This window comes from Catharus ustulatus, chromosome 6, assembly GCF_009819885.2.
Source record: "Catharus ustulatus isolate bCatUst1 chromosome 6, bCatUst1.pri.v2, whole genome shotgun sequence".
NCBI lineage: Eukaryota > Metazoa > Chordata > Aves > Passeriformes > Turdidae > Catharus > Catharus ustulatus.
In genome coordinates, this window is record NC_046226.1 from 37,069,920 (window position 1) to 37,085,384 (window position 15,465).

The 15,465-nt window shown below is 35.5% G+C and overlaps 1 protein-coding gene across 3 annotated transcripts in view; it reads left to right on the forward strand.

Annotated features, from left to right (window-relative positions):
• TTBK2 (tau tubulin kinase 2) overlaps window positions 1-15,465 on the forward strand; it is a 75,745-nt gene that overhangs the window by 20,771 nt on the left and 39,509 nt on the right. For all 3 annotated transcript variants that reach the window (XM_033063982.2, XM_033063984.2, XM_033063983.2), the window contains exons 2-6: window positions 1,457-1,616; window positions 5,324-5,471; window positions 10,971-11,044; window positions 12,718-12,858; window positions 14,165-14,269. In XM_033063982.2, coding sequence (XP_032919873.1) covers window positions 1,548-1,616; window positions 5,324-5,471; window positions 10,971-11,044; window positions 12,718-12,858; window positions 14,165-14,269 — 537 coding nt within the window. In that variant the 5' untranslated portion in view covers window positions 1,457-1,547. The remainder of the gene's footprint in view (window positions 1-1,456; window positions 1,617-5,323; window positions 5,472-10,970; window positions 11,045-12,717; window positions 12,859-14,164; window positions 14,270-15,465) is intronic.

The window sequence follows — 15,465 nt, forward strand, 5'->3', positions numbered from 1 at the left end:
GTTCTAGTTCTTTTTAGGATTTTGACCTTATCTGCAGGAGAGAATTTACTATCAACGGTAGAATTTGTTTAGTTCAACCTGATTAAATTGCAGGATGGGTGCTGTTACTCAGAACATACTCTCTTAATTTGGTTTCTCTTCATTTGTTTGAATTAAACCAATTCAGGCTATATATTCTGAATGAACACTCCTTTGCAGGCATGTAATCCACTCTCATTGGGTGTAAATTTAGATCCTCAATTAATCCAAATTAATATTCTCCAGAGGGGTCTGTTTTATTTGGAGTTAATTCAACTGTCATAATGTCCAATTGAAGCAAAAAGGCGTAAACATCATATGAAAAAGAAATACGAAAGAACATTAAAAAGACAAGTTATTGTCATGTCAAACAAATGTTTGTCTTAAAAAACCAGGTTGTTTAAGCAGCAGAGTGTTTATGAAAAGAGCATAATTTAGGCCCAGTAGTAAGATTGGCATTTAGCCACATGAAAGGCCATACTGCTGATTTAAATCAGAATGGTTTTACCAATTTTGCATCTCATTTGTGTGTTGGTTCAGGGAGAAAAAGCGTTGTTCGCTTGCAGTTATGCTATTTTGAAAGTCACAGACATAACCTAAAGCAAATATACTTTTTGAAGAGTATTGTCTTTGGGTAAGTGCTCTTATACAGAGTTACATTTGTATAATTACACCAGTGTAACAATAGGAACAGTTATAGAAAAGCTCAAAGAACTGAAATAAGCTTTTAATTGGTTGTAGTAGCTGCTGATGGGAGCCGTTACAGATATGTTAATCTCCAAAGTACAATTTTTGATAATACTATCTGTAATCCAATTCAGCAATGATTGACAAAACCAGAAAAAAAAGAAAAAAAAGTCAAAATTACAAAAGACAGGGTTTTTTCCTTACCAAAGACAGCTGTTTATGGCCTGACATAATTGCACTTTAGATGTATTTAATCAGAAATAATCCTAGCTATGTGAAACACACTGTAAAATGTGAATTAGTCTGTTTGCAGTGCAACTGAAATTCAAGTATCTATTTTTAACATTGTAATTTTTGGTTAATATTATTTTAATGTTGTTATATATTACTATTAATTAAACAATTTAATAAGTTATTAATTAGATTTTAAAAGGGATTATTAAAATTATGTTTAAATGTAATTATGCCTTGCAGCAATTTGAAACTGCTTGTGGAATATACCTCTGAAAATGTTTAAGTTGATTAATTCTATATTGAGATTGGTATTGGAGTTTTGAGAGAGAGCAAGTTAAAAAAGTAAGGAAGGATGTCCTTGAACATTTTCTGTACTGGAAACTGACTGAAATTTCAGCATTAGTCACTGCGGGATACAAAAGCTAGTTTAGGTGCTGGGTGAGAAACACAACTTTTTCTGTATTTCTTGTGAATGTTGCTAATCACTGAGATCCCATGTTCTGCTCTCTTTCTGCAGTGACTGGTTAAATGGAAGCCATTCCTGGGATCTGGATGGTTTCTACTGACGCAGACTTTGCATAGCAGCTCCATCACCTCAGGAGGTTGCAATGAGTGGAGGAGGGGATCAGCCTGACATCCTCAGTGTGGGAATATTGGTCAAAGAAAGATGGAAGGTGGTGAGTATGCCTTCCTGCAATTCTGTATCTTCTTTGAAACATGTTGTTAGAAAGAAGTGGTTTAGCGCTTTGAAACTAATATGAAAAGTACTTGTGAGATATATTTTGCTTAATACTTACATTAAATTGTGAATGGGCTTTAAAAGTATTTGTTTCTCTTACCCTACTTTAAAGAGAAGTTATGGGGATTTAAAGTGAGTTATTTTTTTTTCCTGATAAGGACCTAGGAGAGCTTTTAAATCCCAATGTAATGCCTGATCCAAGCACAACTGGAAGAGTACTGTTAATATATTGAACCTGATCAGTGATTATGTCAGCCCATTTTGGAGATCTGTCAGATGCCCTCCCCTGAAACTAGTAAGTTTGTAAGATAGGTTGCTTCCTATAGGATGATCTTTCAGGACCGTGCTGCTCTTCCTTTTGTGTGTTGGATTTTATGGCATAGATTTATTCTCAGCTGATTTGTATTCATTTGATTGTGTGCCAGCATTGGCCTTACCATAAATAGCTCTGTTCCCTTTCGCTGTTCCCATCCTTGATTTGCATCTTGAGAGAAACAGTATCCATTTGAAGCTATTTTTGCTGGGAGAAACAGGCTGAGTTGTCATAGTTCCTTCTCCATTCCTCTGATCGCTTTGGGTCTTTAAACATAGATTAAAAAAAAAGGAGGCCAGTTCACAATAGAGCATTTAGAGTATCTTAGAGTATCTGTGTGTGTAGTAGGTTGTAAATGGATTCTGAATTTCTTGCTTTATATTACTCCCCTATTTCAAGGTTTTTTAGAACTACAAGACTGAACATAGACCTGTCTTTCATTTAAATATGAAGGAAGCTGATACTAACTTTGTGTAGGAAATCTTTGTATTTCCTTTTAGGTAACTAGAACCTAAACAGCTATCTCTGGATTATTTGTAAAATACCTTCTTATATTTCTTCTCAATACAACAGTGAAGCAAAACCAGAAAGCATAGTCTTGAATCAGATCAACTAGTATAAAGTAACATTTTATATACAATAATATACAAAATACAGTAGGTAATAACATACTAATGTATCACTATCCATAAAACTACTTAGGTGTCTGATGTGTGCAACAGTAGCTGTGTTTGCTTCAGGTTTATTTTCTTTCTATGTAATGAAGACTGCTGATGACTTGAGTGTCTTCTGGAAAATTTTGAAAGTAGGCTGAAGTTCATTTCATGTGATTATACATTTTCACTTACATGTTTTCCAGATCAAGTATTACAGGGAAATGAGTGCCAAGTATTTCCTGTCAGTAATTTCTCAATTTCTTATCTTCTGTAGCAAATATTAAGGATTTCTTGATGGTATCTAATGTAATGGTATCTAATTCAGGATTTCATAGGACATTTTCCCAGTGGAAGAAACTGAAATGCTGGTTTTGGATTTTTTGCTGTTGAGGACCTTATTCTTTGCGGTTGTGAAAACCATAACTAAAATTTTTGGACATGAACATTAAAAAAAACCATGTTCAATTAAATTTAATTTTAACCTAGATATTATTTAGTATGATTCTATTTTGGAAAATAAACATAAAAAGAACATTATAAAATATTTTTTTCCCAGTGATAACCTCTTGCTCTAGTGGTGTCTGATAACATTTGCTTTTATCCTTTGCCTCTTTTTTGCCTTTGAAGCATTTATTACAATCCCGACTTGGAGAGACTTGATTGTAATGATAATTGGTTTTAGATATGTTTGAGAATGCCATTCAATTGGCAGTGTAAGCAAAGGTACTGAGATAAAACTTGTTGGAAATTGTATGCTTTAACCTGGAAGCATACAAAGGCACAGAAGTCAAAGAGAGATGGAGAGAAAGAGTTTGGGGTAGGAGATGCTGAATGCAAAAAGGGAAGGCTGAAACTAATGAACAAAGTGGGAAATTGTAATGCAAACAAGGCAATGTGGTCCTCACCAAGGTAAAAGATGTTGAGCAGATGTGGCAGGAGGCCACCATGGTTGGAGCTCAATACCAATGTAAACTGGAAAGCAAAATGCAAGTGAACAGAAGGTGGGAACAGGGATGGGCTACCCAAGATGGAGATGTTGCCTCTGTGTGATGAGTATATGGGAAAGCTAGAGCTCAGCTGGCAGTTGTGACTGGTGAAGGATGTGAAAAGCAACAAGAAAAACTTCTCTAGGGATGTTGGCAGCAAAAAAAGACCAAGGAGAATATGAGCTCATTGTTGAATGTATGTGACTTGGTGACAAAGGACGTGGAAAGTATTTTCTTCTGCAATCAAAAAGAGGTTAATTTGTACCTGGAACTATTGAGTAATTTAATTATTGGGTGTATACTAATTATTCTAGTGTACTTTAGCGAGGATATAAATTGATCTGTTTATTTTATTAGTGTGATGGCGGTTTTGTTTGTTTAAAAATTTTTTTAAGCATACAAGCAGAGAAACAACCCTTTCAAAGGCAGTCTTTCTTGGTCTGGCCATTTCTCAAAGCTGGTAAATGAAGTTAGTTGATAAATTTATCTACATTTGTAAGGAGGTGAGGGTGGCTGTGTCACCTCTTTTTCCTCTCACTTTTTTCACCATTCATTCTCACTGGTGTGCTTGTACTATGCTGAAAATTCATGTGTTACTTGTTATCTTCTTCCTTATTCATGGAGCCTGGGCTATTTTAAAAAATGGTTTTTTCCTGCTCAGTCAAATGTCTGATGCTCTGGATTGGCAAATTTTCAGAATGTGAAGATAGGTCAGCATATTGCTGCTCTCTAGAATCCTGGAATGTTTAGATGACATTTTGTATGGTGTAGTCATATAATGGTAGCAACTGTATATTTTCAGGTGACATTTAGAAAACCATGTCAGTCTTAGGGTAAGTTCTTTTTGTCTCCTTTTCTCTTTTATCAGCTTTAGAATGTTAGCCAGGCGAGGCATTTTGTGAAACAACATTGACATTTTTGATGTTGAAAACCAAAGAAGTGTCTGTTGCCCGTGACCACTTAAAGCAGAGTGAAAAAACAGCTATTAATATTTGCTCTGAATGTAGTGCAAACTAATTAGTAGGCCATAAGCATTCTTTTTACCTCTTCCTTGCACAGATGGAACTTTCAGTGCTGAAAATTTCTTGACTCTGTCTGTTAATAAGAATGATATTGGTAAATTGTAAGTGACTGTGAGTAAAATTTGAGATATATATTCAAAGATAATCTTAGCCATTTCTTATGATTTGGCTGCTGTGTTTAAGTCACTCCATATAATAGAAAATACTGTCTCTTTTCAGGAAGTCCAAAAACTTGTATAACTTTATACCTTTATTATTCAGTGTGCATATTTCTGAAAAGAGAAAAAGATGGCATATTTTAAAAACGTCACTATGCATTTGTATTTGAAGACCTCTGGGCTGTGTGTGACTATTTGAGGAAAGACTTTATTCAGCATCCTGACTGCCCAGATTCATGCTGAGAATACTACTGCACTCTTCTATTATGCTATATACAATAGTGCAGATGGGGATCAGGTGTGTTCTCTTCCAAGCTGTGGTTAGCCATACTTTGGTCAATTATTCAGTAGCTCTTTTATGTACTGAAGGATATGATTGTTATTTTAAAATCTATTTGTAATACAACAGTGTTTAGAGTATGACAGGCAGAACAAAGAAATATCACTGTTTTATTTTCTTTCTTCTCCCTTCTTTAAGATATGTTTTTTGTTTCTTTTTCCCCAATATAGTTGAGGAAAATAGGAGGTGGAGGATTTGGAGAAATTTACGATGCACTGGACTTGCTTACTCGGGAAAACGTTGCACTGAAGGTCGAATCAGCTCAGCAGCCAAAGCAAGTGCTGAAAATGGAAGTAGCTGTGTTGAAGAAGCTGCAAGGTAGGGCTGTATCTTGGATATGCAAGAAGTAGAATATATCAGTGTATCTTCTTTAAAAAAAAAGTAATTATAAGGATATTTTGAGTAAATATTTCCTATATTCTGCATGTTCTTGGTAAATGATTATTAAAAGCAGAATAGAAGCTCTTTCAGAGTCTCAAAATTTTGCTACAGTGAAGCTTTTCTTTGAAATGGGATGACATGAAAATAAAAACAAAAATAATTCAATTGCTGCAAAAGTCTTGATTCAGATTTACTTTATTCTGAATCCATATCTTCTCTTTGTTTTTTTCTTGTTTCTATTTTTATTTCTAAGATGATCCTTTTTTTTTTCTGTACTATGTAGCACTGAATATTTGAAGGTCCTAAACATAGGATATACAATAAGAATATTTATTTTCTTTGCTGTGCAGGTATTGCTGAGGATTCTAGTACTGAAATGGGAAACATACTTTTAAAAATCCCCGCAAGCAAAAGCCCCAACATTAAAGTACTGTAACTTGTATGAAAAAACTACTGACAAGTAAAATCCTGAAATACTTCCAGGGTTCAATTCCTTGAATCAGAGTTTGAGTAGTGATACTTTAATGAAGCTATCAATACAGAGATTCTCTTAATTGCTTTTTACAACCCAGAAAGAAAGTTTAAATCGTGACTTTTTCTTTAAGAATTACTATTTTTAATCTGGAAGATTTTGAATAATACATGCACTCCTGTCAGCAGTCCAATTTTTCCAAACTCTTAGTTTGAATAAAACAAAGTCTGCATGACATATGGTGCTGCCTAATGTGCTGTAAAGGTCACACTGCAGCAGGAATTGACAGCCTCTATAGATTTAAGAGGGCAGGCGTGTCACATGTTATGATGTTAATAAACTGTTCTTACGCTTTTGTCTGTTACAAGGATTTCACTACAACATCTAGTGTTAAATAGCTGAGCAAGGAGATTTTCTTTGAATTTTAAAGTTTCTAGTCCAGAGATGAATAGTAAATTTCAGTATTGCCATCTGACAGTTTGGAAAACATTTGTTAGGGTTCTTGAAAGAAATTATCCTAAAGACAGTGAGTTTTGAAAACAATAACAATAACAGTAACAATGCTCTGTAACTCCTGGGCTTTTTAAACACTCAGAATTAATTTTCCCAAGAGTTTGTTTTTTTTTTTCTGCACACATGAGCTTGATTCTATTGTCACAAACCCCAGAGGTTTAAAATGGTATAGATAAAACAATTAAATGATAAGGATGTTAATAGATCTGAAAGAAAACACTGGAATGTGGAGCTACAAATGTAGTGGTAGCACTACAATGGCAATGTATTTATGAAAACATGACCTTATACAGGACTGTGTAACTGGAGTAGATTTTAAATTTCTACTGTTAATTACAGTATAGTGGAGCTTCAGTTAAGATATTAGAAAAGGGATTTTTTCTTAGTAAATATTTTTTATCTTTTGAAATATTTGTGAAAAAATGTTGTTGAAATATTAAAATATATATGTGTGCAAAATTGGCATAGGGTGTTACAGAAGTTATACTCTCAGAGGAATAGTTAGGAAATTATTATTCCAAACAGCCCAATACTTCCTGCAGAGGAGTCTTTGGTTGTATTGAATCATGGGAAATGTCTAGATAAAAAGAACAGAACAATGAAACATCTGAACACATTCACTGGAACAAATTATCCACAAAATATATGATCCAAATAAATATTTCTGTTATTTATTTTCTCAGTGTAATTTCTCTGAGCAAATAATAAATAGAAGCTATTATATAATTGAAACCCAGTTTTTATATGAGATCTTTAGAAGTAACACTTTGGGCAGTCTTTCTTATGAGAAAACAATCTAAATATGTTATTCCTTACATTTTATATCTTGTTGCTCTCTTGCACAAAAAAAAGAAAATAATTAAGAAAAATAAGTTGGTAGTGATAGTAACACTAGAGGTGACCTCCAGTCATTGTTGTGGAAGCTAATACTGTTACTGCTCTGGTTTTAGATAGGGAATGTTGTAATGATCAGTAAAGCAAACACAGTGAAGAGATGGATATATATATATATATATGTATATATAACCTTTTGTATATGTAACAATTTATAATTTGCACAGATGCAGTACTTTAGTTTTACATGCACCTTTTTTTTATCCATGCTTGGAAGGTTTTTTATTAAATAAGGTAATGGTAGGGACCATTTCTTGTTTTACAGAAAATCTTTGCTCCTAGGAGCCGTTTGCATTAATTTCTTTCACAAGTTTTCAATATGGAAGAGCTAAAAATTTGAAGCACAAGGAAAAATCAAGAAAAGTGGATGAGAATGGTGAATAAAAACCATCTTCATAATTCTTTCTCAAAGATTTTTAAATTATTATTCTTTTTTTTATCAAGTAGAAATTAGTCTTATTCTTCACAAGTTTTTTCTTTTTGTGCAAATTAAAACCAGGTGAAATTGTAAACAGTTCTTTTAGGATATTTTTGTAACAATCTATTTTCATATGTCCTCTGAGACCAACTTTTATCTTGTTCTTCTATCCCTTTTTTGTGTGTATATATGTATGTGTGTATATATATATATAATTACTCCTTTTCTCAAAGGGCTTAGGTTCTTTTCTTGCAATGTGTTCTAATTACATTGGACATAGAAAGGAAGGAATAGAATTGCTATGAAAATAATTTTTCTTTCAAATATTTAGAGGTTTCCTCTGTTTGTAATGAGGGATAGTGAGCTTGCAGTGTTCGTAAGGATTTTCTTGATGTGTAGATCTGATTTAAAAAAAATATTGCACAGTTTGTGGAATGCTATTAAGAAACAGGCCAGAATAAATAAGCAGGTGTACTATGTCTAGAGCAGTATAGGTCTTTTAGCCTATACTAGGCCGAGGCACATTCCCAGGGTTATAAACATGCTTTTAAATGTATCTGTATTAGAATCTTATTTCACAGAAACTGTGAAACTGAAATAAAAATAGCTGTTGGCAAAAGTGCAGGGATGCACTATTTCTTACCATCCTTTCCTTTCAGAAACTTTAAAATTAAAACAATGTGGTCATTATTGTGGGTGTAAAATGAGTAATAACTATGTGGTATAATGAAGTATATAAAAGTGGAAACTTTGTATATGGTACAGTGACTAATGAAAAACTTCAAATAAGCTCTTTTTAAGACTCTGAGCTAGTGAAACGTGCTGGAATATGTGAGTAATTGTGTGACTTCTCTCTTAATTATGAAGGAGGACTAGGCTCACTGATACAACCATTTATTACAGTTTAATCATCAATTACATCATAATTTTTTTCTTTCTGCTGTCTCCTAATTATTGTTGCAGAGTATTGTTTAACTCTTTAAGTTCCTTTTTTTTTTGCTTGTTTTTTTCAAAAAAGAAATCTGCTGCAACAGATGGTTGTTTTGTTTAACCATGTTTTTAGGCCATCTGTTCCCACAGTCAGATGGGAGAAGACAGATTTATCACATCTCACTCAGTGAGAGTGAGACTCACTCAGTTGGTTTCTGTCTCACACAACCCTACAGACTTCTCCCTCAATCGTTTACAGCTCTGGAGCGTAATTTAGTGATGGCCGTGTCTGGTGTAGGCTGTAAAGCTGCTGTAGTGCTACACTGCAGCAGCCTGAGGTATGGTACACAGGCTTAGCACCCTCCCTAGGAGGTTTTTCAAGGGCAGAGTTGTTCCCTGCAGCCTATTACCATCATCTCAGCCTGCAACTCAGCAGTGTAGCTCACAGGTATAAGAAAACAATTTTCCTGCTGAGGAAAAGGCTGTAGTAGGTGTGTATAACCCCACTGGAGTGGTGGAGGATCATTCTATTTGAATAAGGTATTCAACCTCTACTTCTGTCCTTCCTCTTTCCTCAATTTTCTGTGAAAATTTTTAGGGAATTTATCACATAAACTGAGTTGGTGCCCCAATCAACATGGGATATCTTTGACCAAACTGAGTTTTGGACATTTACTGAATTTGTCACATAAAATCTGACTAATATATGTTTCTCTGAAGATGTTCCTTCAGAATACCCACAAGTGACTGTAAAATTAGTCATAAAATATTAGAGACTTCATTAATGGAAACTTCAGCAATGAATATACAAAATTTCATCCTGATAAATGTGCTACTAATCCTTTTTCTTCATAAAATTATACTGTCTGTAATATTGCCTGTCTTACTTGAACTAATGGGTGGAAGGAAAAAGTGGAGGAAAACCAGTGATACTTAAAGTTTAGCAGTTATGTATTTGCAGAAATATAGAGATGTCTTTTAAAATAAATTATTTGGTTGAATCCTGTAAGATTTTCTTTGTTTAAAAGGGCATACCTACCTGTTTTAATTGGATGTGGCAGGCAGCTTGCTGAGGAAGCAAGAAACAGGCAACCACTTTTCTGTCAAGTGAATTGAAAATATTTAAAAGCTGTAGGGTCAAGTTTTAGGATTTTGATGGAGTGACACGTGCAGCAGTAGCAAAAAGTCCCCTCACGTCATTAGCTAGACATTATGGTGTTTTGAAAACAGTAATGAAGGGGATGGGGTTCCCTGTTTATGACATTTTTGTAATCCTAAGGATAAAGAAATTAATGATAGAAATACTAGGTGATGCTTAGCAATCATTTGAGATCATTAGCTTTCCATTGGTTGTAGCTTCCATTGGTGTGAGAAAGGGAGGTGAATGGCCTGAGGAACTTTTATCCTACAGTTCCGTGTTCTGTCGTGGAGTGAGGCAGAGTGGGATCATAAGGGGTTCCAGCTTTTCTCCAAGTCAATGAACGCTGGTACCAACACGACAGGAGGTTTGCATTCCCCTTGTGTTTCCAACTGCAGCCTTTGGCTTGCCTTTTTCTCTGCATTTACCTGGGGAATCTTCTGCTTTGACTTACAGCTGCTGGAAAGTAAGGAGATTATTTTTGACCTGTCTTCTCTGTGGTTTGATCCTAGGACAGGAGGAGACTTTAAAGAAAATCAGCTTAAACAAAACTCTGATTTTTTTTTTTCCTGTTTCGGTATACCTGAGCTGAATTTATCTTCTGTAGCTAAACAGCAAGGATTCTGTTCTAGAGAAGGATATTAATAAATTGAATTAGTCGAATTACATTTTCTACAATTTTTTAATAAAAAATGTAACTCACAAGTAATACTACTGTTTTCTTTCATCATGGCAGGTGCAGATTATAGAAAAGAGAATATTGGCTAGGAATATTGTCTATTGCAAACCATTACCTTTGTAGGAAAACAACCTTTTCCAGTCCAAAATGCCGCAAATTTGTGCACATTTAGGCATGTTGTTGTGCATGTTTTCTGATGGAAGAGTGATAGCTGTGGTATGGGAGAAAACTTCTGTTTAGTTGCAGGTAGAACTAACTTGGATTTTATTGCTGTTGAACTGTGTGGGGCTTAGTTTATAATTTTACATATTTTCCAGTAATTTCCTAACTGTTTACAGGAATAAACAATAGAATTTTGGTATTATTGTCGAATTTTCTTCTTTTTCTCTTAGGAAAAGATCATGTCTGTAGATTCATAGGATGTGGACGGAATGACAGATTTAACTATGTGGTCATGCAGTTGCAGGTTAGTGCATCAAAGCACTCAATGTTTGCTTGTGTGTTTAGGTTTATTAGTCAAGTGCATATGAAAATACCAGTAAGATTTTAGAGAATGCTAAACAAACAAAAAAACCCCCAAAGATCACAAATGCATTGTAGTAAGTGAACCTAAATTGAGCATGTCCTTATGTCTTTTTCCTTTTATATCCTTACCATAATCCTCTCAAAAAGGAGAAAGCTTGCATCCTGAGAAAGACCTGACTGTTGGAAGAGTGACCTTTGATGTCTTCTTGAGATATTTTACATTCCTTTTAAGTCTTCACTTGAAGATAGTCTAAAATATATTCTATTACTCTCTGCATTTTGTTGACTTATTTTTATAAAAGTGAAAAATCACCCTATGCAAGTAAAAGAAAATGATGAATATGAATACTGGAAAAGTGTATTGTAGTTCATACTGTTGTTTGTCTGTTATTTTAGAAGAACAACAGTTCTGTGACGTCATGGGGTTGCATTTCCTACATAATATATTTTTCATCTGTTTGATATAATATGTAAATAAATTATGGATTTTCCTGAAAGAAGTGAGTGTGAAGTCTTCATTAGCATTTCTCAGTGGCCTTTTTTTTGGGTGTGACACAAATGAAATTTTAAATACAGTAATTTCACGATTACAAGCCGCACTGACTATAAGCTGCATCTCTGGGTGTCAGCAACGTTTGTTCTTTGTCCATAAATTAGCCGCACCTGAGTATAAGCCGCTCTGTCGTTCGCAGTGAGGACCCGCGTGCAACAAAGTTACCAAATACTAATAGAATCGTGGGATTGCGGGGTTCACTGGCTCGGCTCGGGCTGTGCGGACTTGGCCCACTCGGGGCTGCCAAAGGGGCCGGGCGGCCCAGCTCGGCGGGGCCACTCGGTGCCGGCTGCCGCTGCCGCTGGGCTCACTCGCCCCAGCCTGGCGCTGCTCCACGGTGGCAGGCGGGCACAGAGCCCGCCAGCACCCACGACGGCGGTGGCAGGAGGGGAAGGAGCCCCCCCACTCCCATGGCGGCAGGCGGGCGGAGCCCGCCTGCTCCTGCGGTGGCAGGCAGGAGCGGGAGCCCCCACTTCTCCCCGGGCCGCAGGGATGGCAGCACGGAGCCCCCCACCTCCCTCCCGCCCCGCGCTGCTGACACGGAGCCTGCCTGCATCTGCCGCGCAACAGAGTAACCAATTTGTTACAATCGCGCAATCCCGGGTTTTACTGGCAGGTGCTCAGCTCGGCACCTCGGCTGCACTTCCGGGGTTGGAAATTTCAGAAAATTTTTCACATATTAGCTGCTCCTGAATGTAAGCCGTATTTCCGGGGTGGGAGCAAAATTTTAGTCAAAATGGTGCGGCTTATAATCGTGAAATTACTGTGATGGTGTTTGTACTGGTGTTCTAATAGGGATTAGTTTGTTCCATATTTTTAGGACTAGGAAGGTAGGTACTAAGGTTCACATTTTCAAAAAAAATTCTAAATTTAGTGTTGAAGATACTCGGGAACATACAGTCCTTACTTTTAGGTGAAATATGTTACCCTTGAGTGTTAAAAGAGGTGTTGAGAGTATTTCATGGTTAATCACAAACAACTAAAGAAGTAGGAAGACTTTACAGAATCTGTGAATCTTGGTATTAGTATTTTTTAATGAAATGTCCTTTTAATTTTGTCAGGGTCGGAACTTGGCAGACCTGCGTCGTAGCCAATCTCGAGGAACATTCACCATTAGCACCACTCTGCGGCTTGGGAAGCAGATTTTGGAATCTATTGAAAGTATTCATTCTGTGGGATTCCTGCACAGGGACATAAAACCAGTAAGTTTGCCCATTAAATCACAACAGGAAAGTAAGGTGTGGTCATTAGATGGCTGCATAAATAAGAATATAGATATTTAACTATCTAGTAAGAATACTAGATGCTAAAATGGAAAAAATTAGAAGGGATGGAAAATTGAATGTTTAATCATCAGGTAGGGCAGAATTTTTTGCATTAATTAATGTTGGATTGCCACAACAGTAACTTTGGTCTTTTTCATTGTCTCCAGTTAAGGCCTCCTTGCAATTTGCTGTAGCTAAAACTACTAACTCTTTTCTTTAGCATCAGATAACAGAGAGTACTTGCCATGAGATATGACATAATGTGCTTGACTAATGGCAATTAATATTGTCATGTAATAAATCTAAAATAATAGATACTAACTGTAGAGTGTATTTATAAATCCTTCAATACTGTGTATTTAATATATTTTCAACAAATAAGGAAATGAAAGACTGTAGGAGAAAGCTGTTGTTTTATTGTACAATACTTACTAGATGTTAATATGTCAGTATGAGGATAGTGCCTTCCTAAGAGTATCATGCTTTTGTTCTTTCTATTTTCTGTTTTTCTTTGAATTTATTCCTGAAATTCAATCACCTACTTTTAATATTGCTCTGTATGACAAATATCAGAACTCTGAACTGTCAGAATTTGTAAATGAGGAATAAATAAGCAAATCTTTAGATGCAAATACAGTTGGTTATATCTGACATACATTGCTAAGTTTCCTGTCAGCTTAATGATGCTTACATGAAACTTCCAACAAGTTTCTGTACATTAGGAAAATTTCATTTGCATTACTTCTTCCTGGCAACTTTTATAAAACTTATGTTCTCCCTGACCCATCCTCATTTAAGCCTTCATTTAATAGGAAAAGGGCATAGAGGCAGTGAATGTCAAGTGAAGTTGGTGAGAAAGAATTAGCTGGAGCTAATTGTACTTTGTATTGAGCTCAAATCTTGAAGTCCTTGGTTGTTTGTTTTCCTTGTGACCAATTAAGCAATGCTGAAATTCTCTGACTAGGTCACATGAATTGGAAAATTCTTCCTAAAAATTAATATATTCTAAGTGATAAAATAAAATGCCAATCTCTTTGGACAATATAGGCCACTGTTCAGATGGATGCCCGTTTCTCTTAACAACATTTTCTTCAAATTTATTGGGAGTTCAGTAGAAGTGAAAACATGGAAGGAAGGGTAGAGAAATAGAATATGGATTTTCTAGTTGTGTTATTGCATTAATATGTGGACATACTGAAACCTGTCTGTATTCATCTCTCACTGTATTTGCTTTTCTTCCTAGTCAAACTTCGCAATGGGACGTTTTCCAAGCACCTGTAGGAAGTGTTTTATGCTGGATTTTGGCTTAGCACGGCAATTTACCAACTCATGTGGGGATGTCAGACCAGTAAGACTATTTTCACAGTTGCAATCTGAATGTGGTAATGTCGTAATATGCTATCTTTTCTTCTGGAGAAGTGTGGGAGTTGCATTGAACTGGTAACTGTTGTAAGCTTGACAGACGCCATACCCGATCAGAAATGCCATGTGGTTCATTAATTATGTTAAAAGACTGTCAGTAGGGAATAAGGTTTCTGGTTTTTGGCTTGAGGCAGAAATGCACATCTAAGATATTTTGGGGTAGTCTGTCATTTTATTTGGAAAATCAAGTGATAAATAGGTCTTCATTAAATATCAGAATAATATACCAGAGCTGAATTTCACTTGCTGTTTTATATTGCATTTTTCAAAACCCAAAAACTAGAAAAGCATTAATCTTTTTTAGAATTCCATAATCATTATCTGGACTGTAATTTCAAATCTAGCATTTTCCTTACAGGAAAATGTTGTCCCTCTTAATAAAGAGGGGCAAAAGGTCATTTCAGGAAATTACAGGAAGGAGAATTTTAAGGCACAATTTTGCGTAATGGAAATATATTCATGCTTTATTAGTCTGCCCCAGTGCCTGAGCGTACTGTCTAAAGGAAATGCCTTTATTGCTCATCTGAAGGATCCAGGTGTTTTATGTTCTCTTGGGTTATTCAGTTAGCAGAGACAGTTTTCTACTTGTTCCAGCTATTAGCTGTAAAATTAATTTGTTATAGTTGCAGTTTTCTTCTTGTAGTATCATTTCACTATGGTAGTCTATATAAATCTTCAAAACTGAAAGAAAAACATGTTGACATAAAGCATAAAGTCAAAACAAGGCTTTACACACTTTTTCATGCTACAGGTAGTTCAGAATTACTACTAGGAAATAAAACATTTTTAACTGCAATTTTTTACATGGATTCATTTTACCAAAGTTGTCCTGTCTTCTAGCTGTCTGAATGACTATGCTTGTGAGGAGCTGACTTCAAGGAGAGAGGGATATGTTTGTTGTATTCAGTAATAAGATATTTGTAAAATGTATAAGCATGTTGATGAGAAGAGTGAAGAGCTGCAATTTATTAAATTGTATGATCTGATGCTATTACCCGGCTAAAACTTAAAAATCAGAAACAAACATTTATTGCATTTTGTAGGTTTGTGAAAGATGAATTAATGGCAATGACTTCTGATACTAAATACTGCATGGTGGGGACAATACTAGGATGCAGGCAT